Genomic DNA, 22,672 nt, shown 5'->3' with positions numbered 1-22,672 from the left:
TTTTTTGTTTTTTTCGTTTTCTTCTAAGCACCATAAAGTGAATTGAAACCAATTGTTTTAAACATAGTCAGAGGTGGCAGAAGAACACAAGTCCTTTATTCAAGTAAAAGTACAAATACTCTGGTAAAATTTGAAGCGAGGTTTACATTGTTCTTAAGTGAAAGTATAAACTTACATGCCCATAGATGTACTTACAGCAAAAAAAGGAAAAGTATTTATTGGAAAAGTTTTTCCCCATTCAATTATTTTGAAAGAGGACATTCTTTATTGAGTGCTCATTAGATGTACACAACCATGCTCTTGACCTTTGGCAGTTATTAAAAGGCACCATATTCGCCAACAACTTTTTTTAAAGAACGAAATATACCATGGATGGTTTTTCCCTCTGCTTATTTGCACCTTTCAGAATATGCGTTGCCTCGCCGATGTTGCTGACTTTGCGTTCCACGGTCATGTCTGTATCGCATTCTTCCATACTTACATTTTAGTATGTCCCAGTGATTAGTATTTCATCACTGCAAAACGTACGATTTTAGCATGCACAAAAGGGGCGGTGGTAGCTCAGTGGTTACGGTACTTGACTAGCTGCCATTTCAAGTCCCACCGCTGCCAGCTTACTGCTGTTGGGCCCCTGAGCAAGACCCTTAACCCTCAACTGCTCAAATTGTATTCAGACATAATTGTAAGTCGCTTTGAATAAAAGCAGCTAAGTGTAAATGTAAGAGAAACCCGGGTGCCTCATTAAATTCACTGAGAAGTTAGTGTGCTGCAGTGCACTTGTCATACTAAACAGAAGAGGTGAAGCTGTCAGTGGCGAAATATAATAGTGACCTGAGGCACATTATCTCTGGCTGCACAGATTACAAATCTAAAATACAATTTGTTTATATTTACATATTCACTATGTATACATCGGTTCAATTTAAACATGTTCGTTTGGCTATCATGTTTTACATTTGCTAACGATGGCTAGGTTAGCCATCGGAGTGGCTATCAAGAGCGTGTGCGTTTCAGTAATATGATACTTTGCATCCTAGCAGTATTTGCATAATCAAAGTGAGGAGTAAATACTCAGATCAGAGTAGAGTATGCAATTTTGACCTGTGTCTTTAATCTTCTCCCCGCGTTTTTCGCAGGGACAATAAATGCTGGATTGCCGTAAAAATAACCAGTCGCACATGACCTGTAGGTATAGGCCCGTGTCTCAAAGCATCTCCCGCCTCAACAAGTTGACTTTTGTTGAGGTGCTAAGTAGAAATTGCCCAATAAACCAAACAAACACAGAAAAATGGATTAAGGAGTATGGTTTAAACATTAGAAAGTACTGATTTCTCCCCTGAAATGCAACGAGTAGATGTAAACAGTAAAAGTAAAAAAGTGAGAAAAATATTCAAGTATAGATACTTAAAAATGTTACTTATTTACTTAAGCACTGTAACCCCTGAACATAGTTTATCACGAGGCCCTTTTAATAACATTCATATTATGCTAGTGCAACGTGCAAGCCTCATTTTCTTATTGCATTAAATTCACAAAATCAAATCAGACAAACAAAACATTTTTACAAGAAATCCAAAGTAAAATCCAAGAATTTTTATTTTTTTTTAAATTTCATGTAATTTATTTATTTATTTATTTTACTTCTGGTCCTTTTCTTCTCCGTGTGTGATGATGTAGACCAGGTTCTTGTAGTCAAGATTACCAGCCACATCTGGTGGGAAAGCAGTGAACATCTGTTCCATCTGAACAGACGGAGAAAAAACAGAACAGTGTAAGTCTGAAAGGGCATTAGCCGATACCTGTGATCACAATATACACGCTTATAACAGTACAGTTGTGACATATGTCATGGCAGAGATTTTAGTAATAATGTAATATGAAAACGATGGAATATTATTGAGTGGTCACACCTCTTCTTGAGAGAATCTGTCTGCTTGGGTTGTCAGCATGTTAGTCACACTATAGAAAGACAATTAATTAATTCATGAATTAATTATGGGCTATGTCTAGAGCATACCATAATAGTTAAAATTACAATACATTATAAGCCTGTTAATGCATATTTATTTAACTTTTATTTTTCAGTTTTGGTTTTAGGAGTTGATGCAATATCATTATTTATGTTTATGCAAATTTGTTTACTTATTTTTTTCCAAATACAAAATAATTTTTTAGTTTTTGTATTTAGTTTTGTTTATGGTTTGCTGCAATATCTAGAGAGGCTACACAGATTCATTAGACTGCGTAAACTGCTACCTTGTGTTTACACTGTTGTTTTAGTAAGTTGTGGGCAAGTTATGATTTTTAGACTACATCTGAATAGGGACAACATCAGGATAAAGACTAGACCACACAGAGAAGCCAAGTGTGCGAGTGGACCTAGGCTGAGTATCTTCCCTTGATCACTCACTGATCAAGTCTGGATACTCACAGATTCTTCCCCAGGTATCCTTTCCCTTCAGGGTCAAACACTTTAAAGCAGCTGAGGATAGTTTCTTCTGGATCTGTGCCTACTCAGAAATACCGTGCATATTGAAAGACCTGCACTACAAATGTTTTATTTGAAATTTTAGATTTGGTTAATTCATTCACATAATTCATTATGGCTGTGGTTTTCATGTAAGTACATTTGGGGCTACTTTTTAAGCTTTTGAAAAAAAAAAAATTGAGGTTTTTCGTTTGGGACTTGTTACTGTCTCATTCTCAAGTATTATCTTTGTCCATCCTCTCAGTCTCCCTTACCTTTGAGCTTCTCCCCAAGCATGGTGAGAAAGACAGTAAAGTTAATGGGTCCAGGGGCTCCTTTAGCATCTCATCAATCGCCTCCTGTTTCACATTCAGCGTGTCCAGCAGAGGTCAGAGCTGCTGCTCTGCAGCAGGGGTCAGTGGATGTGTAGCCATCTCACCCACTGCTGCAAACGTGTCTCTCAGATCATTCTCGTCGATGAATCCATCTCTGTTCTGGTCCATAATGGTGAAGGCCTGTGGCAATTGAAAGGGGAATTGAGAGAGAGATGGAGGGAGAGAGATAGAGAGGGAGAGAGAGAGGCTGATAAGTGTTTTTGTAGAGAAAGTCAAGTGCAAAGCTCTGCTTTTTCCTACCTTTCCTTCTAAGCAGTGCCAACCTTTCTCTGCGATGCTTTGTCTTTCTCCCTTTTTTCACTAAGGCTTTCTTCTGCTGTCTTTTACTATCCTTTCAACTGTTGGTCTGTTTGTGGTTAGGTGTGTTGTGTGTAGGTGAGAGAAAATAAAAGAGGGCAAGTAAGTGTGTGTGTGTGTGTGTGTCACTGACATTTTGGATTAGCTTCACATTTATCCTGTTTGTCGTGCTCTTTCCATGGTCGCCTTGATACTTGGAAGAATGTATGTCCTTCTCTATTTTCCACCCAAGTTTCAGGTGGCTGACAGTGTTTGTTTGTGTGTGTGTGTGTTTGTGTGTGTGTGTGCGTGTGTGTGTTTGTCTATGCATGTGTTCAGGGTGTAAATCACTTCACTGCTGTAATGGCACCTGACAGACTCTGAATAATTCACCAGTAATGCTAAACACTGACAATGAAGTGCTATATGCAAAGACCCATCTGAGGGTTAGACGTTAGAGGATCGGCCCAAACAAACGCAGAGAGATTTGTGTTAAAAAGTTAAACAGTACCATCAATAATTGTACCTCTTTGAACTCTTGTATTTGTGCTCGCTCAAACATCAAGAATACATTGGTGTTTGTCCATTCTGCTCTTTTCTTTGCTTTTTTAGATGCCTAGACAGAAAAAAAATGACAAATCAACCATATTGGTTCATTGTTCATGTCAAGAATATTTTGGCCTATTTCAGGTTCAACAGCTTTAGTGCATTATGCTGGAAATGTTTGTGTACCCTGTGTGATTTATAATTAGCACAGTGGTGCTCTGTCAGGCTCAGCCTGTGGATCAGATGTTGGGATTATGCTGTGGTTCTGACAGGCCCATCTTTGCACAGTATTTGAGTGGTAATCCCATGAAGACAGGGATTATTCACAACTATTTACATGGCTGCCACAGCATCAGGAAAACATCACGCCCCTAGATCTGTTGCAGCAGGGAGAGCTGCTTGTTGCGGCTGGCTGGATTACATCCTAACGACTGCACTGGGGATACAGAGGTCAAAGTGCTGCTATGGAGCAATGTAGTTTTTCCACAAAATATGTACCGGTTTTGCTTGGGTAAAGAGCCAGTATGGGCCAGCATTCCAAAGAGGTGGAAATTTCATGGGCATTGCCACACTGTTAATAACAAATACAGCTTGTGAACTGATATATCTTGGTGTTATATATGCTGTCATATAAAACTCCTTTTTTAATGTCTTTATGGGTACTGGAGTTTATCACAGGAGTCAGATCCATAACCAGTTAATAGGCTAGATATATAAACCTCAGAAAACCTTGATTTTTTTTTTAGTTTATCTGTAAGATTTTTTTTTTTTTCATTTCTACAGAGAGAGAGTCAAAACTAAAATCCATGAAATGACTTGGCTGAAATTGTGATCAGTAAAAAATGAATAGAAAAGAGAATCATTCTTAGGATTTAAAGTTATCCAAATGTTAACAATGACAGTAAGACCTTTCTGAAGATGACATCCACTCACCATAGCTGTGGTTGAAGGGGTTCTAGGGTCCCACAACACAACAAAGCTCAGGAAGTGTTTTGCAGGGACATTTATGATGTTATATAGTCTCCCTTCCCATCCTTGTCCTACCACTCTGCTATAAATATTTCCTGGTGCATATCCAGGTATCCAACAGCAGGCTCACCCCACTCTTGTCTATTGCAGGAGACCACACTGAATGGGGTTTAGAGTACCAGCCAATGGGGTTAAGACACATAGCTGAGAGGATGCATATTGCAATATGTCAGCAACTGAAATTTAATTTAGATCAGATAGATGGTTGTTTCGGTCAGTTTTCTCCTTTCCGTTATTGGAAACTCAGATGATTATGTGGCACTGACAAACTCACTTTTACAGTGCTCGTCTTACACAGCTTTTAATGTCATTTAAATCGACTTGGTACTAATAAAAATTCAATTGCCATCTATTGTAGCACTTTCAGCAGAGAACATACAGAATTGCCACTTGCCATACAATGATAGTCAGTTAGTATTGTGTCATGTGACTGATTAGTATCATGTGATTCTTCTGTTGAGATTTCGTCACTGGCTGCCTTTAGCCGGACAATTCAAATGCAAAGCTTTAGTCCTTACAGCCCAAGTCCTGGAAGGCAGTGTTACTCTGTGCTCCCCAGCTATGACTGAGAATGTCACCCCTACAAGATCTCAGATCTTCTACCTTAGCATGCCAGGTGAGGCCTTTATTGAGAACAAAACAAACATGCTAGGTTTGAAATCCTACTGCTTTGGGTACCTCACCCCTGAATGCTAAAAAAAAAAAAAGTTTCTTCTCTCAATTATTAGATGAAGAATGAACCCTTTATATAGTACCCAGATTGATATTCCCATGTTTGCAAAGTGTGTTGCACTGTAACTGCTCCTACACATAAGTTTAAGCTTAATCATTGGAGTAGATGGCCACCTTTTGTGTCAGTCATGACTGGACGCAGGTGTTTTTGGCCTGAGAGGTGTAACCTGCAGGTTAACTGGTTGCTTCACCCATTAGAGACCTGCGTTAACATTTTCCTACCACTATATTCTTGAGCAAGGTGCACAACAACCTTTTCTGTTGCCACTATTATATTTCATGCTATTTCCTTGCCAAGTCTAATTAGAAACCTTGAACACATAGCAGCATGTAAAAATACAACTGCTTGTAGTAACTATATGAATAAATGAAAAGATATATGTACAGTATTGTACTATGTGATGTAGGAGCTCTCTGTGAATTATTACTGTTAATTAATGTTAGAAGTTATTATTATTGATAATAATAATTTTGATAAATGGGACACATGTCAAACAGGACACAATAGTCTCAGAATAAGACACACTTGATGGTTACCATGAAGGAACCATAGAAATAATAATACTTTTCCCAATAACTGAAAGAAAGTTTGATCCCTCAAATTTGAGGGAGTATTTTTCTTAGCTGTTTGAGCTTTTGTTATAAAAGATACACACACATGGGTACAATGTTAACAAAGTCTAATAAAGCAATTGTAAAAATAAGACATGAACAACGTATTATGTATAAAGAAAATAAAACATCAGCATACACCAATAAAGCTGAGGTAGGGTGTTTATGAGCAAAGAACACAAAGGACTATTGTAACAGACAATGCCAGAAATTTACCTTGTTCTGTAAGGTCACAGTATCAAGACTAGAAAACCATTCCAGCACTATTTCCATTCAGTATTGCCCTTGAGCTGACTGAGAGGCCTGGCTGGAAGCGTCAGTTTCTTGGACGATGTTCTGGGAATTACAGAAACAGAACCCTGTGCACTTATTCCAGATTGTTGCGTGCAGTACGCCATCTCTTGACAGTTATTCATTCAGCTGTTCAAAGTAGAATCAGCTGAGAAGTTGAAACCAAACGTGCAAATCTGAAATTGTTGATCAGCAACCAACCGGCCTGCAAAGCTCGATTCCACCCTGAAACGTGTTGTGTTGTGATTTGTATGGGCATAGGGGTGGGCAGTGTCCATGTGCCTGTCACATCTGCTCCTTCGTATTGATTGGTTCTCCTTCCTGCAGTGGTCTTTGGGACCCTGCTAATCTCACCCCCCCTCACAGACCTGTTCTTTCATAACTGGAAATAAAGTTTCATTTGAATATTCTTCCTATCTAACAGGTATATCACAGTTTTGAAAATCATCTCATTGTTTCGGGCAGGGTTTCATGTTGCATTCGCGACAAAACATGTATGTCTTTTATATTCACGTATAGTTCAAGAAAGGGATTTCAAATTTCAATGTTGTTAAAGAAATTGTATTTATCATGAAAGTTTTTTTTTCTCCATGGACCACATCATATATGACATACCAGTCTGTACCAGTCCACCAGGTCATGCAAGGTCCTACACTGGTAGAAAAAGTTCCGTAAGTGTTACCCTGTCAAGAATAATATTATGTGGCTGCTTTACTGCCTTGGGCTGTCTGTGCTTTCCATGGAAACAACACCGGACCTTCCTCATGCTTTTGCTTAATGTGCAAAGCCTGGGAACCCCTCGCCCTCCAGGGGTGCCACATCATTGCTCGTATGGTGATTATTATGGACTACACAATACGGAGCATATTAATAGCTCAGCTGAAATTACACGTTTTGGCTGTGGGGAAATAACTGCATATAGACCAATTATGCCAAAAAAGAGATTTCACATGTGTCAACAGCATATTGGTGTGATCAGGGGGTGAGAGATTTCATCTGAGAACTCCTTGAAAAGGTGCTTGGTGTCGTGCTCTCCTCTACTAATTATACCCTTAAGATTTATATTTATGCATGCTCAGGAGTATGCAATATGTTTTCTGTACCAATAAAATGAATCTAAGACAATTGCCATAATACAGGAGAAAAGTAAACAACACAGAGGGATTTGTCCAAGAATTTGAAGTCCCTAGCAATTGTATCAACATCCTTCTAAAGACCTTGGCTTACATTATACATATTATGGATTCTGCTGAGCTGCAACCTTGTTGAAATTATGAAAATTAATTTGTTTCAGGTATTTGGTATGGGAGGTAACATGGTGACAAGACGTGAAGTCTGTAGGAGCTTGTGGGAAAGTCAGATCTCTGCAACTCACAGTAAAGAGATATTGCTCATTGCTCATTTGATTGATTTTTTACTGCTCCATTGTGGTATGAGTAGGCATAATATACCACAGATCATTTGCTGTCTGCATATTTGAGATGTTAAAATATCCAAGTCTTATGCGTTCTCAGACACAATGGGTTGATGGTGGTATTTTGCATTGAGATGTGTTGCTCTAGCCACTTGCAGCCACTCAGAACATTCACGTGTTTTGATGCCTTTTGGACTCAAGAGGCAATCAATATATCAGAGTTCAGCAGTATTTCTAAATATTCCAGGAATTATTTGTCCGAGTATAGTCAATTGTAGTTTTCTGGAATCAGTTCAAAAGTGTATAAAGTCCAGCTTTTTTGGCACTGAAATTAATTCTAAATGTTATAGTTTACTGGGCAATATATAGCAGTGTGTGTCAGTATTAAGTTTTATTCAAAGTTCCCATCCACTTCATATTACCAAATCCCAGTGAGTCACCTCTAGCTTTGGGAAGTTCTGCACTGCCCGGAAATTTCTGAAAACATAGAACTCTCATTATTTCATTGTTCTGTGCAAATGACATGGGGGTGGCGCACCCCCTCAAAATATTTCCATATTTAGATTTGAACAAAAGTAATATGTGTTTGTGCATCTGCCTTGTATATCAACACTTATTTAAATTTCAAATGTAACAATGAACCATATGAAAACAGGATACATTATTGCCTTCTTATGAGACTGATCTAGTCTATTCCCCCTGAAGCCATAAATAAAAGGCAATAAAACTGAAACTTTTAATAAGCACCTATAATATATCCCTTAGGAGGTTTGTAAAGTGCAAAAGCATTTCAAGCTAAAGATAGACTTGACTTATAGGCCTTGTTTGGCTTTAATAGAAAAAAAGGAGAATGACAGATGTGCTCCCACTGTAATTGCTCATGGTCCCGTGCTTTCATAATATTTAACTGAGAACTGGATATTATCTTAAAATGATGCGATTTTGATGATATCACGCCATGCATACCTGAATGTCTTTGCAAACAAAAAAATCCTACTTTGCAGATTCTGGGGCATACCATACGGGTTGTATATCTGCTAGCACTAATGGAAAAACGCTCTAAAACATGTCACATTCGTAGGGGCATTCAGTGTAAAGCGTAAAAGTACTTGACTCTTGGTAATCCTCATTTTTGAGAAACTATATTGCCAATAAGGCTTTTAACCTCCCAGTGAAACAGACCTGGTATTCCACAAGAGGGCGCAAGAGTTGCTAAGGACCAGGAGAAGAGTTTGGCATTAAGTATGTCAGATGAGGAATGAGCAGACATTCGGATAAATACTGTCTTCTTTCAAGTCTGAAAAATGCTGGTTAGTGAAATAATATGGAAACTGATACAATATATACGTAACGATATATAGGGAAGACAGGTCTTTGATGTTGGTTACAATTGGCCATGGTATAGAAATAAGAGCATCTTTTACAAATAATTTAAAAAAATAAGTCACAACACCTGGTTTTGTCTTCACATGTAAACGGTCTTGGTGTGTGTTTTTTTCTTCTTAGATTTTGTTCCCCTTTCTGGGAAAATGCTAATATTTTGCCGATGAATGAAGCATTGATGTTTCATTTTCAACAACACATTTGTTTTTAACATAACCATTAAATATAACATTTTCACTGTGAGTAAGTTTGGTCGTTCTAAAAACAATTTAACCGACATTTTGAAATTGCATATTCATAAATCAAAAGAATAAAGCAGTATTTCTAATCAGCCTCCTTTCAGGTGTGACAGCGTTAATAAGCCCTTAGACAAGCGGCGTGGATCAAAATCACATTTGCTTTCGGCTCCAGCTTATAAAGGACAGTGAGCATCTCTCTGTCTTCCCAACATCGCCTATTAAAGCAAGCAGAAGCGGTGTCTATCTTCACATTAGGGCCAAATGATTGAACAGGACCCATTCGCCAGGAAATACTCGAACTTTCTCAAAGCAATTACGTTACGTCTATGACTCCGTTCAGAAGTGGAGCAGAATTAACCGTGTCCCTATTTTGAACATCATTCTCCTTAAATGGAGAATGCACGAACATAAAACATGCGACGACGCACACTGGTTCATTATTCTGTTGCTCTCCTTCCTATTTCCAGACGTTATTGATCAACCCGTTACGTCAGTATTGATAACTTTACCAAACCAAAATCAAGTGCAATTGGCCAGTTAATCCCCGGACTGCACAAATGCTCGGATATTCTTGCACTTTTCCCAAATACATTCGCGCTCCGCTTGCGCATATACGCGCGCCGCTCATCCAGTCGTCTACGATAACTTGTTTTTTTTTTTTTTTTTTTTTTTTTTTAAGGGGGGGGGGGCTGTTATTTTCCTAACATTTTTTCCATGTGGAGTGTAAGCGTCAACGCTGTTTAACGAGGGGAATCCAGCCCATATATTTATTGTAGCCGGTGGAAAAAAAAAATCTCTTCAATATACCCCAAGATGGCCGCCGATGTGGGATCGATGTTTCAATATTGGAAGAAATTTGATCTCCGGCGGCTGCAGGTTAGTCTCGCCCCGCACCTCACCGCACAACGCGCTCATTTACGAAATATTGTACGACGCGGGGACTGCGATTCTGCTTCTCCGCACTTCTCCGGCGCGAAAATCGGCGGCGTCGCATTGATAGTTATTAGAAATTGATCCCCTTCTGCCTTTGTTCGGTTCAATCATTGATCAGCGAGAGCGCTCCCCGGTAGCCCCGCGCGCTGCGCACCGCCGTGGGGGCCGGTGGCGGAGGAGAGGGGTCCGCGTCTGCGATCGTCTCCGTCGCTTGGCACCGGGGGGGTTTTGATTTTGGGGAACGGAAACTTTGAATGCCCTCCCGAGTCCTGGTCTGTGGACTTAACTTTTTACCAGCTAAATGTTTTATTCCGATCGCTCTGCGATGGTGGCGCATGACCCATTCCGAGCAAGTGCGGTTGGTGATTTATCTTGGACGTTATGGCAATAAATGTTGGAATATTTCTTAGATGTTTGCATCATATATGTCGCGATTGTAATGTTAATAACGATGAGTTGGTTCTGCATGTTGTATTAGAATGAAGCGGTACTTACGTTGTTTGTACGCCATGTCTAACGATGAAATGGTTTGTTACGGAAAGTTGTCCATTTGACTTTATCTATTTTTGTGAAATGTCTTAGTTCATACAGTTTGACTCAGTGGTAGTTTACCAGGTTATATATAACGATAACTTATGCATAACTACCTTTTCGCCGAAATTCCCGATATAAGTGCATTTCAATATTCTTATTATCGGTTGAGATATCTTTGCGTAATTACACTAAAAGTTACATTGAACAAAAAGTCATCACCGTAATCTTTTAAAACTGCATGTTAAACAGATTTCTTGTGAATGTGAGCTCTACGCTAATGATTTCATTAAAATCTTGGGTAGCCTAAAGCTTTTGCGCAATTAGCCATTTACGGTTTTTTGTGCGTAAATAATCCGGTCATCGCTCTGCCACAGACAAAAGGTTTTTGTCATGAGCGCTGGCAATGTATCCCGCATTAAAACCACACGGAGCAAGCCCGCGTATCGTCCTTTTATCGCTGTGTGGCGCCTTGCAAAACATAAACGTTGCTTTTTTTTGTGTGCTGTTTTTTTGTGTGTCCATCTTTCCGCCTCTTCGCCCGCTGCATTGCGAGCGGTTCTCGGGCGAGGACTGTGTAATTGCATTCCCTGCTAATGTTTGTAAATCAGCCTCAGCCGGCGCAAGGGCACAGTCCCAGCCGCAATGATTGATGCTCTGCAACATGAGAAATGACAGGAGCACGCCGGCCGAGCCAGGCTGGAGGGGAAAGCGGCTCTGCACGGGGGCCGTGCCGTGCGTGTGGCCGGCCGCTCGGCCGGAGCATGCTCGCGGAGACCGGGCGGAAGCAACCGGGCGGTGCGTTCACGTTTTAAGCATTTAGACGGAACGGCAGCGCGCCGTGGTTACGTTATTACGTCGACGGTGCTGACACTCCGAACCTATTGATCTGTGTATAGGAAAATGCACGCTGCGTGCAGAGCTGGAGCAGGCTCCTAACCAGCTGGTGCAGGGTTCCTCCAGCAGCTCACTGCGCGTGGAGTGGGGCTGTTTGCGTGGTGCTCGGTCAGGTGGACCCGCTGAAGACGCGCATATTCGTGACAACCTACCCGATGCCATGCCAAGTCACACATGATTTGAAACAGCAAAGAAAGTTGCGAACTGAAACAGCTCTGTTGTTTTACTGTAATATTTTGAGGGGTTTTGTGCACAAATGCTGCTCAAGTGAACATTTCCTGGCACAGAAGCACAACAAACACGGATCGTTGTATCTGCAAAGACCCTAAACGTCAGAAAATGTATATTTAGTTGGAGCTCCATTCCACCGACGTGCAGGGTGACATGTAAACAATAGTAAGCAATACTACTGGTTCAATAATGGGAAGCGTCATAACTCAGATGTTCAACCATGCTATAGGTGGGACTACTACACTATTGGTACTTTATAACATACATCACGCCTTGCGCATGTCTGCTGTAATCCCATCTCTCAGGGTTTGAAATGCATAAATCTCGCACATCTCGCCCTATAAGGCTTTACTTTGTCTTGGTAGTTGGTCTAGGTCACACCTGGCGTAGTGTATTGATGTGCTCACCTGCACCCAGTGACAATCCCAGGCTTATTAAACTGAACTGAGTGCAGGTACTGAATGCTCTGTCAGCAACACACACTTTTTTTGTTTGTTTGTTGTATCATTTTAAAATGCGTTTGTACCTACATGCAAAGCCGCAGCGCTCAGAACAATATTAATCAAGGGACGAACTGTGAGCCGTGCGACGAATCATATTTAGGTGCATGTAAGATATTGAAAAGAGACAACAGAAGACAAGAGCCTTTATGAGAGAAATCAGTTGGACCTTTTCACCACCTCCCCACTAAGTGGGTGGTTAATGCCCTCACATTCTCCAAGTGTCAAGCTTAACTCTTCTAAAAAAGTCTGTAATTGTTTTGACACAGGTTTATGAATGTTATATTGGCCACGTTTTTGGTTTCGCAGTACGTTTGATTCATACCCCTTAGAATTACACATGCAGGGATAATAGATGCTAAACTATTGCTCCGTCAGCCATGAAATGTGCAGTTCTCTCACAGTCTGCCGTAGCTGCAGAAGTATCCAAGCACAAAATCTCCAACCGAATGTGGATCTGCTTATGAAACGAACTGGAAAAATAAGACAAAAAACAGGAGGAGCTTGGCCAAATTACAGCAAATTTGCTGAACTTTAGCTGGAGAGCAATGGTCCCAGCATCCACTGGCTATCACACGTGCAGTCTCAAATGTCTCGGTGGGGTTTGTTTTCTATAAGTATGTCCATGTGTATTAAAGCAGGTGAAAGTATTACGTTTTAAATGTATTGATTTTTACATTAACCAGAGAAAAGTTGTTTGTTATTTTGAGGACCATGGTCATGGCTTATTTTTGTGGTTTCACTGTTTACCCCCCCCCCCCCCCCACCCACCCACACACACAGGATATTATAGCCACTTTGTTTACCACGCTCCCTCACCTACCCTTGAACTTGAGCATTATGGATATCTATAGATTAGCCATAAATATAGAAAGATATCTGATCAGATATGAGATATCACAGAGAACAAAGATATCATCTGTGAATCAACGGTGAAACCCTAGAAGGGAATCATATCGACAGTTTGTTAGCATCCAAAACATCAACTACAGATAAGATCCAAGTGTACCGTTGCCTTCTCAAAAAATCTTATATTGTCTTTCTCGTCAGTTGTTGTGTTCTAACCTTAGACCCCTTGGGTGGAAATAGTCTGCTTGTATTGACCAGTGGAGGAATCAGTGGGAGATCTGTGGCTGACAGTTGATTTATTACCTCTTTTGTCTGGGCTGGTCTGCAGCATTGCACATGGCTGTGTCAGATGATATTTGTGTCTGGGATCTATGGGTCCTGTGTGTCAGGGTGGTTGCCCTCCAATTACAATACGTTAGAAGCCAACTGATATGTTATTATACCTCAAGGGTGTTTCCGGAGCGTCGTCTGGTTTATTTGTGTAGTTCTTCTTGAAGAATGTTTTAAACTCGAGGGTCTGTCAGTGATTTTTGCCTTACGCCTTGTAATCTCAGGCAAAAAGCCGTGTGGATGAATAATGAGATTTTTAAAGCTGAGCTGTTTCAGTAGGTGACATGAGTGTTTGGTGAAAAGCTAGTCTAAAATAGATATCTGATGAAGCATGTAACTTAATCGCTGTCTTCTGGTCAGCCATCCCTTTTACTCTATAAACCGGAGGTAAAGGAAATTGCAAAAGGTGTTTTTTTTTTTGTTGTTTTTTTAACTCGGTGTGTCAGTGACAAGACTTTTCAGGCAAAAGAATTTGTGGGGTGTCTACTTCGTAAAAGCGAGGACACAGAAATGGAGAGTGAGAGCGAGAGAGAGGGAGAAAGAGAGAGACAGACCAGGTCCTGTGACCTTGCTTCTCGCCACTCTCAGGTCACTTAGCCGTTGCTGTGGTAATCATTCACACCAGCCAGATGGCATTTCCGTGGGCGCTCGTGAAAAGGACAGGTCAAGAGGGTCCCGCTAGGCGCTGAGCACAGGTCTCGGCCAGTAGGGAGCGGGCTTATGACATCCTTTTGTACAGTACGATGACTAGTGCGGAGAATGTGTCACAGACCACAGTAGTGTCGTGGTCATGGAAACTAGGCTGGCCGTGTGAGATACATTTTGGGGCGTCTCATATTCTGGGACGACTCCTTCCCATAACTAGAACTTGTGCGCTTATTAAAGCCCGTTTATCGGATGATAAAGGTGAGACTGTATAATACGATCCATGATGGCTTTTGTTGTTAGATATTTTGTTGTTAAATATTGCTGTGTTCGGTTGCTCATGGGAAGGTTGCATTTGCCAGATGGTTCATTAGTAAATCCAGCTTCACTCTGTTTGGGTGCTTGCTGGAAGATCCACCTGCTGCATGCGACAAGCATAGGAGATGTGTAAGCTGCTCAGCATGCGTTTGTCACGTGTGTACAGTCAAAGTCGGACCTGCTCCCCTCGGCTTCACTGGAACCAGAGCACAAGTGCATCAGGTACGTCCTCCTCACGTTTCACGTTCAGGACCCGCCGGCAAGTTTGACACTTTCTCGGACGGAAAAAGGTAAAAGGTTGCAGGATGTTCTACATCCCGTAAACCCGTGTATCATCTAGAATGCCAAGTTTCCCATTTGTAAATACCACTTCATCAGCTGTTTGAGTGAAACTCACAAGTGGGACAAATGGTATTTCCCGGTCGGTTTCCACCAACACTTGAGCACAGGACGTTGGTGACAGGTTATTGCATCACAAAACGTTCAAATACGGACTGTGCCAGAACTGTCTTATAACTCTGTGTAAGCAGCACCTAAAAAAGATGCGTGATGTCGTGTTATGGAGGAAGTTTGTGTTAGCTGTTACACTCCCGTGTCGGTAAGTACTGTGCGACAGGGCGCACCTACAGTATACAGGCCATAGGACTTGGCAGTGATTCATGCTGTGGAGAAAATCAGAAAAGGGAAGATACTTCTAATTATCTAATAAATAGTTATAATCTGTTATAAACCTTTTGGTAATAACAGGATCTTGGAAAATTAATTCCGCTGGAATACATAACTGTATAGTTGACTTTCTCCTCGTCTATTTATCCATTTATGATTCCATCTCATAAGAGGCTAGATGACCACCCTGCAGTCGCTTCTGTTTACTGGTTTGCCATACTTTCCACAGGGTGCCTTGGGTCATTTCGTCACAGCGGTATGTGTGGGGCCCGGTTTTTCCGGGGCCACGCGAGTGAGATCGGCAACACAAGGCGGCGATCGGGCCGCGCTCTGCGCGACTCGGGCCTTTTGAGCTTCGGCTCCCGCCACGGGATTCTCCCCAACCGCGTTAAATTGCCCGTGAAAAAAAGGACAGGAAAAAAAAAAGTAAAAATCAGCTTCAAATTTGTGCCCGTACGTGGCAGAGAGGATCCGTGTTTATCGCTGCTGTTGTTGCTGCTGTTCTTGAAAGGCACCAGATCTGGAATGGTGCGGAGACATTCTGGAGGGCAGCAGGGATTTGCGATGATGAAAGAGAGCCCGGGCGGAGGAACCTTGGATACCGTCAACAACGTTAAGTGGAAAGTGCCCTCAGAGAGGAGCATGAGGCATAACAGCACCACAGAGAATTCACACGGTAACGCACAACAGTCGCGGCCCGCATCCAGCCGTAGCCACAATCCACGCGTTATTAATTATAACGACTACAAAGGAATACTGACTGTGTGCATGGCTGATTGGCACGTGAAATGTGTTCAAAAAGATGGCACACAGGAGAAGGCGGGGGGTTGTACGCTGGGCTCGGTCTCGGGTCGCGGGGCTCGGATCTCCTGTGAAATGACCGAATAAACAGGCGCGTGCGATCTGGGACGGTCCCCCCCCGCATCCACCGTGCTCGTGCAGCGACGACCTCTCCCTCACCGCGAATACCTCGTGTTCTCCAGCACAGGGAACAAAAGGGAGACGGAACACAAAGAAGAGAACCTTTACAGTGTGGGCAAATTGAGTCGCGAGATCCGGGAGCTTTGCTGACAACATGAGAGAAGAAGTGAAACTGACTCGAGCTTTAAGCAGTTTAACCTTCCTCTGTAGAATTAGTACTTGAGACTTCAAAGCAGATACCTCAGCATGCGGAGCAGAATGATAAACCGCTGTGGTTTTTTTTTCCCCCTTTCTTTCTTTCTCTCTCTCTCTGTCTCTCTCTTTTTGACGCAACAACGGGCGACTATTCATAGAGGAGAGAACAGGCCTGTCATAAAACGTCGGCTTAATCGCCGTGACCCTCCTGGGGTTTGATTTTCATACCTGTCCAGAGTCATTTTCTTCCCTTCACACCCACTGTTCCGGGACGAGTGCGGCTTCTTTGATACGGCTCTGATCTTTCTTTCTTTTTTTTTTTTTTTAACTTTATTTTATTTTTCCGGAATGTCGGCGTGGTGCTCCCCGCACAAAATCCCTGGCGCCCTCTCGGAGCCAGCGTAGTGAGGGGCTGACTGCCCCGACGAAGCGCGACGCTGACCTTCATGCTGCGCGGGGCCGCGCACCGGTTGGAGCGAAGCCTGGGCTCACCGCCCGGTGTGTAGCCATGGCGTGCGCCTCCACCTTTAAGCTCGTTTCCGCTCCCCGTATCCCTAACAATGTCCCCGATGCATAGATCCTCAATTTTTCACTATCGATTCCACCCTGGCGTGCAATAGTCCTTCACGCCAATGGCTTTTCGGCGTTTTTCATATTAATGCCTCATTCCCCGATGCTTGTGGGGCCCCGTGAGGGGCTTAGCGCCGGAGTAAATAACGAACCTTTAACAAAACTTTGGGGACACGTTAGTCCAGAGGAAGGGGTGGCCCCTCCGCGAAGCGGCGCCCCGCAACCTGCCCTGGCCCGACAGTGGCCCAGCTCACTGCCTTCCAGAACCGGTTGAGGCGGCGGGGCGGGAGCCGGCGACTCATCTGTATGAGGAGAAGGCTGCTTCTCTTCCTCACCGCTGGCAGCCAGAGCTCGGCCCACCGAGGCCATATTGAGCTGTGTACCTGTACAGCGGCCCTCTTTATTTGTTTTGACTGTCTGATGGCAGACGTATCGAGCACCAGCCTTTCTCGTTCATTTGGCAGGGTCCCTTATTGAATCCCCCCCCCCCCCCCCTTCTCTCCACAGCCCACTCACACGGCTCTCTGCCTCACCCATATAAGCCCGCGCTTCACTCGCCGTAATTCAGCTCCCCATTGTACATTCTGCCCTTCAGGGATAAAAGGAGACCCCCGGTTGTGTGTGCGCACGCGAGTGTGTGTGCGCGCACGCGAGTGAGTGAGTGAGTGTGTGTGCGTGTATGCGTCTCTGTGTGGCTGAGTCTGTTTGTATGTGTGCGCGCGCTTGTGCATGCCCGTTGCGATTGCGCCAGTGCTACGCCGAGAAACAACCCCGGCCTCCCCCTTTAACGTGTTACTCTGTACGTTGTATTTGAATGCAAATCGCTGTTTTATGCTCTTCTGCCGCGGAGTGCCTCTACCAGATTGCTGAAACGTTTATTGGAGCGCTTTTTAGATTTGTGTTTCATGGTTATTTTGTTCACGCTTTACAAAATGTGTGATGAGCTCAGCTTTTTTTTTTGGATTCTTCGTTTCATATTCATGGGTGTCGCTAATCTAATGCCAGCGCCATAAACCAACTTCACCTAATGTATGGGAACGTTCCGGTTTCTTGATCGGAGATGTTGATGTAGAGGTAGGGCGCACAAAGTTGCGGGCGGTTTGTTAAACTTCTTTTTATTTTCCCCCGTGTAGTTAATTGTCCATTTTTGGCGTCCCGTAATCTAGCAGCACCTCAAACATTTTTCATCGTGAGGAAAGCATGTGCGATCTTTAAGATTTTTACACTCTCCATAATCTCTTTGAACGATCCATTTCTTTCCTCAGTTGAACAAAACCTCAGTTGAAAAGTCACGCCCGCTTCTTAAATCCATTCCTTTATTATTAACATAATAACGGTGTGTGTGTGTGTGTGTGTATATATATTATATTTTTATATATATATATATATATATATATAGCGCTGGAGTTGTGGTCCTGTGGCACAGAGAATGAAGTAATGGTGAAGATGAGGGTTTTGCGTGATCTCTAGCACACACACTCTCCTGGCTGCCGGGTTCACAGCTGCATTTATTGTGTCCGTGACTGATGAGCTGAATATGAGCCCATGACGCTCCCACTTTGCTCTCTGGTAAGCAGCCCCATTACATTCGCAGTCTATTGCCTTCTTGAACTGGGCAGTTGCAAAATAACATTTTCGTAATGAGCCCCCCAGTAGAAAAATGACGTGAACATCAGCGCTGACGTTTTGCCAACTGGGATGCCCCAACCAGCCATTGAATGCACAGGGGCAGCGGTAGCTCAGTTAAGGTACTTCACTTGTAATCAGAAGGTTGCTGGTTCAAGCCCCACCACTGCCAAGTTGCCACTGTTGGGTCTGAGCAAGACCCTCAATTGCTCAAGTTGTACTCAGTCATAATTATGTTGCTTTTGATAAAAGCTGGAAATGAAATGAAATTACATTAAATGAGTGCAGTCTGAGCATATCACCGGTAGGCCTGTGTTAGCATTCTGCTTAGAAGTGATGCAAATCATTGAAGGGTTGAGTAAGAATCAAATTGTGCAATCATGTTCTTAGGGACATAAGTCATGAATCAATCCACCTAATGATGCAGTCAGGTATTAATCATGCTGTACTGAGTGCAGAGACCTATGGATAGTTAAATGAGTGGGACTGTTAACCCAGTTAAATGGTTCAGACAAGAGCATACAAACACACACAAGCTGTGCGCTCTCTCACATGTCTCCTTCTGGTTACCTTGAGTTGCATGTTGAGATTGGGTTACTGATTAATTATGTTAAACACTTCATCGATTTGCAGTGTTTTGCGATGAAAGTGAATGATGCGGCGTTTTCGTGGAGTATTTAGACTGCGCGCTACGGCGGTCTGTTGGGTCGTGTCGCGTAAATCGGGGGGAGATCCCTGGTCCGTCCTGATCCGATGGTGAGTGTTCGATAAGGCAAGGCAGGGACAATATTTTCATTTCTCAAATGGCATACCTTTGTTGTTGTTGTTTGTGTTTTTGTGTGTTTGCGGCAGCTGCTGATGCATTGTGACTCGGCAGCCTCACATCTCATACAGGCTCCAAAACTCTTTATTGCAAATGAAATATTTTTCATTTCTAGCTTAGATCGACAGGGTCACAGTGTTTTGCATGATAATGTAGTGTCACGCCCCTCCCCCCATCCTTTCAGGGGTGAAAAGAAAGGATTGTTCAGGCATTTTTGAGTTGACTAATTAAAAAAATAAAGACAGGAAGAACAAAGCGTTGAATTGAAACGTTCCCATTCAAATCCCCTTGTTAGTAGCTCACTGCATCCCCCAACCCCCCTCCCTCCAGATGAATTTTATGTTTCTCTCTCTCTCTCTGTCTCTCTCTTTCTCTCTCTTGCGCGCGCTCTTTTGCAGTTTTCCCCAGACAGGTTCCATAGTGTTTTAGAGGGGATGGATTTAATTGCTCTGTGGGGATTGGTTGGTGGTGCCGGGCTCGGCTGTTTAATTAGTGTACCCTGCCGGGATTGGTTTAATGCTTCGTGATCTTGAAATTGTCTGATTGTTCAGCCCTCTGGGGACCCCCCCCCCTCTCTCTCTCTTTCTCTCTCTCTCTCTCTCTCTCTCTCTCTCTCTCTCTCTCTCTCATGTGTTCTTTCTTCCTCTCTCTCTCTCTACCCCTCCATGCCCCATTGAAAGCAGCAGGTTCAGCTAAACGGTGCTGCAGGCTTTGCTGGAGCAGGTACATCCCCCGTAACGGCCCCCAACCCAACCCCCCACCCCCTCCCCATTCTTGCCTCCCCCCCCCCCCCCCGGTTCCACCAACAGGGCGTAAATGTGAGGGTGAGTGTCATCAGGGTGCGTCCCTCCGAGCCTCGCTCCTTGCGCTCCCCGTCGCCATGAGTGGCCTCTCGCGTCGGGATCACCGGCGGCTCGACGGCAGGGAGCGCCCGGCTCCCGTGAGAGACGCTCCAGCCCTTTTGCTTCACACGATGAGTTGATGTGGTCACAGTCTGGTACCGGGCGAGTCTTGGGAGAGTTTAGAAGCTGTCCTTCTAATAATATGCTGTGCCAGAAGACAGCAGCGGCGTGTAGTCCTTACCTCTTAGGCCGAGTGATTGTTTATGTTTCCTGCCAAGCTGGAGGTCACTGCACCCTAATGTGATATTTGGCCCAGTTTGGTGGCAGTAGAGGAATGAGCAGTGATGGTGTTGTGGGTGACTGTACTGCGTGAAACGCTTCTCTGAGATCAATGTGGACAAAATCGATCCAGTGGAAATACGATTTGCCTTCCAAACCATGACTGGATGAATGTATTGCTAAACCTTGCCTATCGCCTTGTACTCAGTCGCCTACCAGTGTGCTACAGAATCTTTGTTTGTTTTGAGCATTAGTTGTTTATCACTTTAGTGCCAGGTGATTAATAACTGATAGCTCCAAGGTCACCTGATGTCCCGTGCAGTGTGCTACGCGCATCGTTAGAGCTTTTTACATTGTTGAAACAGTTTGACAAATTGGATATTCGGGTTTATAAGTAATTTCTTCCCCCTCCAAGAGCTTAGATGACACCTGGCTCGCCGAAGGTTCCTGAGTTTGCTACAGTGCACTCTACAGTGTCCTTGGGCGCTACCAGATTAATGATCAAAGCGCCACAAGAGGCCCCTTGTTCTGCACCCACCCTCCTCCTAGCTATGTTCATCGTAGACCCACGAATAGTCGGGCAGGTCTCTTTGAAACCCTCTCGGCAGATGACCCTGCAGATGAGCTGCACTCATCAGCTCAAAACAGTAACGTCTCCCTTCTGTAGGGCTCAGATGGAAGTTTGCCCTTTTCCGGCTAAACCTTTGCACTTGTCAGTGGGTAGGAGGCGTTATTTTCTGTGCTGATAATGTACTGGACATGGTGAATGGGATGTGTGAACTGAAGTGCTTTCTGTGTGTGGCGTGGTGTGTGTGTGTGCGTGTGTGTGTGTGTGTGTGTGTGTGTGTGTGTGTGTGTGCGTGTGTGTCAGTCTGTCTTCACTGCTCTCTTTCATATCATCATGAGGTGTACACACATTAGTTATGTGCTTACTCAGTTCTCCCTTCTGAAGGACACAACCAAGCTGGTGCTGAAACAAAATCAGCATATGGCATGTTCTGTGCTGGACACTGGAGCGGTATGGTGTCTGTGCTGGACACTGGAGCAGTATGGTGTCTGTGCTGGACACTGGAGCGGTATGGTGTCTGTACTGGACATTGGAGCGGTATGGTGTCTGTACTGGACACTGGAGCGGTATGGTGTCTGTGCTGGACACTGGAGCGGTATGCTGTCTGTACTGGACATTGGAGCGGTATGCTGTCTGTGCTGGACACTGGAGCGGTATGGTGTCTGTGCTGGACACTGGAGCGGTATGGTGTCTGTGCTGGACACTGGAGCGGTATGGTGTCTGTGCTGGACACTGCAGAGTTATGGTATCTGTACTGGACACTGGAGCGGTAGGGTGTCTGTGCTGGACACTGGAGCGGTAGGGTGTCTGTGCTGGACACTGGAGCGGTAGGGTGTCTGTGCTGGACACTGCAGAGTTATGGTATCTGTGCTGGACTCTGGAGCAGTAAGGTTTCTGTGCTGGACACTCGAGCGATAACGTTTTTGTCCTGGACACTGGAGAGGTAAGGTTTCTGTGCTGGACACTGGAGAGGTAAGGTTTCTGTGCTGGACACTGGAGAGGTAAGACTTTTGTCCTGGACACTGGAGAGGTAAGGTTTCTGTGCTGGACACTGGAGAGGTAAGGTTTCTGTGCTGAACACTGGAGAGGTAAGGTTTTTGTCCTGGACACTGGAGAGGTAAGATTTTTGTCCTGGACACTGGAGAGGTAAGGTTTCTGTGCTGGACATTGGAGAGGTAAGGTTTCTGTGCTGAACACTGGAGAGGTAAGGTTTTTGTCCTGGACACCGGAGAGGTATGGTTTCTGCCCTGGACACTGGAGAGGTATGGTTTCTGCCCTGGACACCGGAGAGGTATGGTTTCTGCCCTGGACACTGGAGAGGTATGGTTTCTGCCCTGGACACTGGAGCAGTAAGGTTTCTATGCTGGACACTGGAGAGGTATGGTTTCTGTCCTGGACACTGGAGAGGTATGGTTTCTGCCCTGGACACTGGAGCAGTAAGGTTTCTATGCTGGACACTGGAGAGGTAAGGTTTCTGTCCTGGACACTGGAGAGGTATGGTTTCTATGCTGGACACTGGAGAGGTTTCCTTGGGTGTCTCCTGTTCTTTCCCTGCCCTTCCCCC

At 43.8% G+C, this 22,672-nt stretch overlaps 2 protein-coding genes across 2 annotated transcripts in view; one reads left to right on the top strand and one right to left on the bottom strand.

Annotated features, from left to right (window-relative positions):
• Window positions 1-1,637: 1,637 nt before the first annotated feature.
• On the bottom strand, window positions 1,638-6,523 carry myl2b (myosin, light chain 2b, regulatory, cardiac, slow). Its single transcript, XM_035522056.1, is given in 7 exon segments — window positions 1,638-1,742; window positions 1,911-1,959; window positions 2,432-2,510; window positions 2,743-2,799; window positions 2,802-2,982; window positions 3,665-3,754; window positions 6,274-6,523. Coding segments are annotated over 7 exon segments (618 nt in total). The 5' UTR covers window positions 6,331-6,523.
• A 3,674-nt stretch (window positions 6,524-10,197) lies between these two features.
• The window catches only part of cux2b (cut-like homeobox 2b), an 89,754-nt gene continuing 77,279 nt past the window's right edge, over window positions 10,198-22,672 (top strand). Inside the window, exon 1 of the mRNA XM_035522232.1 lies at window positions 10,198-10,260. Within this exon, the coding sequence (XP_035378125.1) occupies window positions 10,198-10,260 (63 nt within the window). The remainder of the gene's footprint in view (window positions 10,261-22,672) is intronic.

The sequence above is a fragment of the Electrophorus electricus genome, chromosome 23 (assembly GCF_013358815.1).
Source record: "Electrophorus electricus isolate fEleEle1 chromosome 23, fEleEle1.pri, whole genome shotgun sequence".
NCBI lineage: Eukaryota > Metazoa > Chordata > Actinopteri > Gymnotiformes > Gymnotidae > Electrophorus > Electrophorus electricus.
Note: the sequence above shows the minus strand (reverse complement) of the source record. Positions and strands in the feature narration are given on the sequence as shown.